Consider the following 7601-nt stretch of genomic DNA (forward strand, 5'->3'; position numbering starts at 1 on the left):
GTTCATTGTGTTCTTGAAGGAAAAAGCTTAAAATGTTGGTTATGTGACTGCTGAGCTCCACAAATAAATACTTGTTTATTTTTATAAGCATTAGTAACTACATAAACAGCACTATTTTTGTGGCACTTTTAATATACATATGTATATACAGACTTTGAAACCATGATTAAGCAATCAAATTAAATCAATACAGCTGGGGATACTTGATGTATTATTCTTAATTCAGTGGTGCCTTAATAACACAGATTAGTTCAAGGAGATTTTGCTTCATTTAAGTACTCATGAACATGTGGTCTTTAAACTATGTCTCTCTTAGAACTTGATCCTATTTAAGAACCAGAAATACTTCACATCAGAAGATTGCCTGATTAAAAATAAAAATATTAATTTTGTTGCAGTTTAATGAGTGGAGTGAAAAATAATGTTGGCAGAGGAATAAATATGGCCTTGGTCAATGGTAAGTGACATTTAAGTGGACAGATTGTCTTCATTTTCAAATTGTTTCTAAAATTTAAGGTTAAATACTATGGGATGGTGAAAGTCAAGCACCAAGGAGAAAAGGAAGTACTCAGCTTATTTATATTGAGATTGGTCAGATATTGGCACTGACACCTTGTTGTTACAAAGCAGAAGAACTCAGTGCATTTTTGTTTCTAAAAATGGGTTATAAAAATAATAATGTGGATTGCAGTGGTGACTGTCTTTTTGATACATCACCTAAATTCCTAATGCAAAAACAGAAAAAGACATGAGAAAAAGACATGCATGCTACTTATTTTGATCTTGTGTATTGCCACCACTAATTATACTGTAGAATACATTCTTCTGTTGCTTTGTTTTCAGTGAAACTTCTTTAGCATCTTTAGCAGTTTTGTTACTACACATAAAGATCAGTTAATTATTTCCTCACTTGAATCAGTATATTTGGTCTATAGACCTTGTCCATAAATACATCCTGTTAAGTGATTGTGTTCTGGGTTTGTAATTTTCATTAAAATCAAACAAGTTTAGCTGTGTGTTACCTCGAAAGCTGAACTGAATGTCAGCACTGGCACATTTGTCTTTAATGTATAGGAAATGATTCCTTGTAGCACTGAGATGGCACTTTGTCATTTCATTGCAATATAAATTCTTGTTATTTGCAGATTGTACTCAGATATACCTCATCTGAAGCATAATTGGAACATTACTTCCTAATCCTTTCCTAATCCTATGTTGATTTCCTAAATTGTCTCAATCTGTTCGAAACCAAAATACCTATCTTTGTATTTTATAGCTCCAGTCTTTCTCTCTGTCTTCCAAACTTTAAATGAATGTATAAATTACAAAAGCCTCCACCTTCCATCAAATACTCCTTTGTAGCAAGCATAATAAGAAAAGGTAATAAGATATACAATATTGTCCACTTTTTTCTATTTATTCTGGCTGTTTAAATCTACTTACAGTAGTAGTAAGTCTGTAGAAAAACATGCAGTCTAATTTTAATGTTTCTGACTTTCCATATGGCATAAAAGGCAGTCTATAGCTATACTGTCTATTTTTGCAAAACCAGCTTTTAAAAAGGCAGATATATGAACTGAATATTCTGTGTTGGTTTTAGAGCCTGTGGGTGTTTTGATTTATTATAGATTCCACTTGAAGCAAAATCAGAATTTTGCCTAGAATCAGAATGGTCTGTGCTTGAAGAGGCCTTTAAGATCACCCAGTTCCAGCCCCCCTGCCATGGGCAGGGACACCTTGCACTAGACCAGGTTGCTTAAAGCCCTAACCAGCCTGGCCTCCAGCACTTCCCTGGGTCTTTTCACTTTTTTCCTCTTACCTTTCCCTGCATTTTTTCACAAACCACTACACTGTTTCTATAGAAGAGAAGTTACCACAAATAATTTATCTAGTGTCTTCTGCAGCACTTTGTCTGAAAGAGTGTAAGAGGAATTGGGCATGTTATCTGTAAAATAATTTTGGCTATATTTGATGACACTAAATGTTTCTTTTTCTCTTTTTCTTCAGGCAAAACAGGAGAATTAATAGATACCAAGTTCTTTGACATGTGGGGAGGAGGTAGGTGCAAGTACACTGGTCAGAGAGAAATAACGAATGTGCTTTCTTTTATTCCTTCTTGTCCAAACTCCATTTGCTGTGTGATTTAAGGTGATAGTTAAGGGAATGCTTCACCCTCTACCTTTGTAATTGTGAGGACATTGCAACTTTAAAGAAACATAAGTAGTTGAATTGGGAGAGAATGGTGTGGTTAATTAAGCAGACTTGTTTTCCAGAGTGGTTCTCATTAGTGGTTATGTCTTTACACAATAAAGATTAAACTCTTTCTATAAAATAAGAGTTCTCTGATGCATTTTAGCTTTCTCTTACGCTGCATCTTTTTATAATGATATATTTACAAATTTTATATGTATTTTATATATAGAAATACTATATATATTATATTTACAAATATTCTTAAAAGTAATGTCTATGCAGAAAGACATTGCAGATGTTTAAATACAGAATTGTTGCTTATCATTAAACAGTTTTATGTTCTCTTTCTTTTCAGATGTGGCACCACTTATTGAATTTCTGAAGACCATCCAGGATGGAACAATTGTGTTAATGGCAACATATGATGATGGTGCGACCAAGTATGTAATTGATTTTAAACAGCAAATGTTACTTAAAATTTCACATGCTGTTTTATACTGAAAAAAGTTCATTATCACGCAACCACTTGGAATAAGATTTTGTTCTTCCAAGGTGATGGATTTGAAACTATACTTTTAGTTTATTAGTTTCATAATGCAGATATGATTTGGGCACAACAAAAATCAAACTAAAACTAAGCAGGTATAGGTGTGCTGATTTTTCTATTGCTGATGGCTCATTCTGTCTTAGGCTAGTAAATTCAGATATAGGAACATGATTATAAGAACGTACTCTGGTGGAAATTGTCTGTTCCATCCAGCGCTTTCTTCAGATCAACTCCAACACAGAGTTTGGTGGTTACAGGATGGCAGAGACCTTTCCCAACAAGCCTTGCCTGTATTCTTACATTTAAAGTCACAGAAGTTACTAGTGTGAGCCTTACATTTTTTGGCCTGAATGTTTTAGTGTTTCACCCTAAAGCTATTAGATGTATTAATCTAGTGGTAGCCTAAGAGGGTTTAGGTCTCCTGAAGCATTGTCTTCCAACTTTCACAACTTGGGTCAGTTTCAATAGATACTAAAAAATACTGTAGAATATGTATTACTCACTTAAGTCATCCTATCCAAAGGATTGCTTTTCACAGTAAAAATAGAAGCTTCTTTCTTTTTCATCTGTTGTTTTACTAAAAATTTACATTTTTGTTAATGTGGTCTGTACTTTTTTGTTCCTCTTTTGGTTTAATTTGTCATCTACAGCTTGTCTGTATTTTTGATACAGAAACAGCTTCCCTATGACTAAGTCCTGACTTTGAAGTGTACAATCTTTACAGTAAATAGTCAAATGTGTTTACATTCACTGTTTTTAGGAAAGAAGAAAGTAATTTACTGGGGTTTTAGCCAAGGTTGGATCTTTTCTCTGTTATTCTGTTTACTTGTTTTGTTACTTTACATTTTACCTTCTTCCCTTTCTTCTTTGACATTTTAGATGTTAAGTAATAACAAGTAGGGCTAGTTTTGCTTCAGCAATCATATTACAGCTGATGTTTTTGAAAGTTTGTTTGTAGCTAGAATACAGCTAAATGAGAAGTTGAATTTGGCCTTGTCATGCTGACAGATAGGAACTACTGCTCACTGACAATACTACAACTACCACTGGTAGTTGATAGTAAATATAAATAAATGCTAGTTCTTGGAAACAAAACTGTGAAGAGTCAAGCTGCCCTAATACTTGAGAAAGTTGGAGTATGGGTTGGGCAAATAATCTCCACAGTATTTAATAATTTTCATAATTTTGGCTAAAGTGAGTAATTCATCTATATCTCAATAGGTGGTAGTAATCTGAAGTTTTTTGTCTTGTTTGGTAATCAAGAACATTTAGTAACTTAAGAAATAAAGAGCTGCTATTTGGCAATTTTGGAATGGTATCTTATCCTACAGAACTGTTTTCCTTTAGATACTAAAATTATCCTACTTGGGCTTACAGGCACCGGCCAATGTTGTGAGGCAGCATTCTGAATTTTGAATTAACTGCCCCAAGCAGATGAGAACTTATTTCAGATACTAATTTCATTTTTCTAACCTAAAAGAGCTTTTACTTCATTTAGACTTCAGCTTAAGCCTGCAAACAATGTTAACTTTAAAGGCTGACTTTTTTAGTTGAATGTTAACTTTAAAGGCTGACTTTTTTAGTTGCTTGGAGAACAGCTAAGAGAACTTGAGATGTATAAATTCTCACAGGAGAGGGTTCTTGACTTTTGTTGGTGTAGTGATGGGTTTATATTCTGGTTCCCTGAGATTATAGTATGAAAGAGCAGCACTCTGATTTCAGAACTAGCATTACCTGATTCTGAAAGCTAGATCTTGCCCAATATTTACTGACTTCAAGTATATTATATAAGATCAAAGCAGACTGGTGCACTGAAAAATGAAAGCTCTAAGGGCATGTGGTTTATTCACATATGAACTTGTCTGGTTTGTTCAAGGCTTAATGAGGAAGCACGGAAACTGATTGCTGAATTAGGAAGCACATCCATTGCAAACCTTGGCTTCAGAGACAACTGGGTCTTCTGCGGTGGTAAAGGAATTAAGACTAAAAGTCCATTTGAACAGGTTTGTGATTCTATAACTTCCTGGAGTTTAACAGCTTGCACTAACAGAGGCATAGCATGTTTTATAATTGCCATTCATTTGTTCAAGATGACTATCTATTGCAGTACTGGCACACAGTCTTATTGTCAAGTTTTTTCCTTTTCCTCCTTTTAAATGTACAAAAAAAAAAGATTCTTTGTTGACTCATAAATAGGAAAAAAAATCCTATATGGTGTAGATCTTACTATATCAGTAATGAGATCATTTATCTTTTTAATGATCAAATTAAACTGAAGAAGTCAGAGCTTTCTGCCTGAGTTGTGTTGTTTTAGATGCACTAAGAACAGTGAGCTTCCAAGAGATAAGTGGGTAGTTAACGTGTTGGTATTCCCAGCTGTTAGCTCTGCTCTTCTCTCAAATTGCTGCCATCACAGAATTTGTGAAATAGAATATATTCCTATACTTTCAGTGTTACAATTCAGCATGTGCCAATGTTGCCTTTAATTACTGGTTAAAGTAGCTTTGTACTAGCTGTGTAAGGACGTGTTTTCTTCTGCCAGCTTTGTAAGGGAGGGGAAACTTAAATGCAGAACAGTGGAAGACTTGGAGGCAATGTCTTACCTGACTGTAGATGGTTGTTTGGTAGACAAATAAAATGTTCTTTCAGATCTCTCTATTTGCTTTCATTGCCTTGTAAATTTAGTATCCTTATTCATTTTTACCTAGTGGTTCATGCTTTAATGCAATTGGTAATTTCCTTGCTTCTCTCTTCTTAATCAAATATCTATAATAAAATTTAAAAATGTTTTCCCTGTATGAGTTAACCACACACTTCTCTGAGCAAGTTACTTTAAATTGTGAATACTTATAGATTGTTACATTTGATTCAAAGCACAAGAAGATAATTTTTTTTTGTTCGTGGCCTGAAAATAAGTATGTCTTAAAGCTATGAGTTAAACCAAAGTGATAAATGACTTTACATTAACGGCAGATTGATATTTTCCATTTGTAGCATATAAAGAATAACAAGGACACAAACAAGTATGAAGGCTGGCCAGAAGTTGTTGAGATGGAAGGCTGTGTCCCTCAGAAGCAAGACTAAATGAAAACAGAGGAAAAGGAAAAAGAATATGGAAGAAAATGCACTTTCTGCTATTATAAGAGAGAGGGCTATGAAGGAGACTGTACTGTAAAAATTATTTTTAAAGCATGCATCCATCTTGTCAGTGTGTGCATGAGCACTGACATTTTGAATATTGGGATTATTTATTGCTGACACACATAGAAATTCTTTTTGTAAATATGTCCAAAATAAAAGAAACATCCAATCATTTCTATGCAGGTTTCTTAAAAGCACAGTATTTAGTTTGCCTGTGGTAAATAATACTTGTAGATAACTGGCTAATAAATTACCTATGTGGACAATAAATAGATTGTGACAAATGTACTGTCCTCGTAACAGTGCAATGTTGCTGCTGTGACTATGTAAACTTGGTGGAATATTGTAGATTTTAGTAATACATTAATAAGGAGCTTTATTTTTTTTTATCCTCTGCCTTTTTAATGGCATTGTCAATTTTTATTAAAACTATTTGGTTATTCTAATACCAAGTGCTCCAAAAATTTATTTAGTGGTCCCCCATCAAAACTGAATAATCAGCAAAGGAATTGTACATGATAGTATAACACAGATATGCTATGAAAAGCACAATAGCTTTTTTTTTCCTATATTTAGGGGATGAACTAAGATAAATATGTAAATACTATGTGTGTTATTTAAAATCAGTTTGGAAGAATTTGTACTTGACTTGGAAGTGTTTTCTTTATGGAAGGGACTGGCACATTAAGCAGCAGTGCTGTGGCTAGTTTTTTCATTTTTTATTGCAGCTTTGTACCGCTGCTTAACCATTGATTCTCCCTATGGCTGTTCAGCTGCAGTGGCTGGTCATGCAGTGGATGTGTGTAATGGAAGAACTTCCTCTTTTAGTTCTAACATCAAGAAAAATTTCCTGTCACAAAGAGCCTCTTGGAAAGCAGTCTGCCTTCTAGTGAGAGTTGTTTCAGGGTACACAGCTGTGAACCTTCACCACCTACAGTACTTCTCATGAGCTGGAGCAATCTCTTCTTCAGTGGAATGTCAGAGAGAGAGAGCAGTGTGTCTTGGGATATGCAATGTGTGACTTGCAAACTTACCTGACAATGTTTCCGTCATCCTTTTTTTTAATGGGAAAAAAAGTTTAAGTGACCTTATTCTTTAGCTTGTATCAGAGCTGTGTGAAGACCTTGCTTTCTTTTTAAACTTGTATTTCTTTTAAGTAGGGCCAGCTTGGACTTTTCCTGAAACTGAGTTATACCATTCTAACTGACCGTGTCCATATTAACAAAATTAGGGCTGACAGAACTGGCTGTAATCTCCTGGAGCTTTGTGTTATGAATTCTGGTCTATTACTCAAAAACTTCAAGCTAGTACTGTGGGGCAAAGCCACAAAGTATTTTTCAGGAACCCACAGTGAGTTTAACAGAGGCATTGGAAATAGTATTATTGTTGATGTTTTCTGAGTCAAATTCTGTGCACTAAAAATTTCAAGCAATATTGAGACTTACCTTGTAAGAAAAATAAATAATCTCTGATACCAGAGTAAGACTGGATTCTGAGTTGTTCTCTATATTTGACTAGCTTTTTAAATAATGTGGATTTTCCTCTATATTAATGTGAAATAGCTATAAATGCACCTGATACAGTTCAATTGCTTTTAAATCTTTCAGGTTTTCCTGTGTAGAAGGATGTGTTAAAATCATAGATATTTTTCATTGAAGTAAAATCCCCTTTTCTAATCAGTTTAAAATTTTATTTCATTACTTAAGGCTGTAGTGAAACA

At 34.1% G+C, this 7601-nt stretch overlaps 1 protein-coding gene across 1 annotated transcript in view; it reads left to right on the forward strand.

The window, feature by feature from the left end:
- Positions 1–7360, forward strand: part of FAM3C (FAM3 metabolism regulating signaling molecule C) — a 29429-nt gene extending 22069 nt beyond the window's left edge. Inside the window, exons 6-10 of the mRNA XM_021553454.4 lie at positions 399–457; positions 2008–2058; positions 2549–2633; positions 4617–4743; positions 5735–7360. Coding sequence (XP_021409129.2) covers positions 399–457; positions 2008–2058; positions 2549–2633; positions 4617–4743; positions 5735–5824 — 412 coding nt within the window. The 3' untranslated portion in view covers positions 5825–7360. The remainder of the gene's footprint in view (positions 1–398; positions 458–2007; positions 2059–2548; positions 2634–4616; positions 4744–5734) is intronic.
- Positions 7361–7601: the final 241 nt, after the last annotated feature.

The sequence above is a fragment of the Lonchura striata genome, chromosome 1A (genome assembly GCF_050655825.1).
Source record: "Lonchura striata isolate lonStrDom1 chromosome 1A, ASM5065582v1, whole genome shotgun sequence".
Taxonomy (NCBI): Eukaryota; Metazoa; Chordata; class Aves; order Passeriformes; family Estrildidae; genus Lonchura; species Lonchura striata.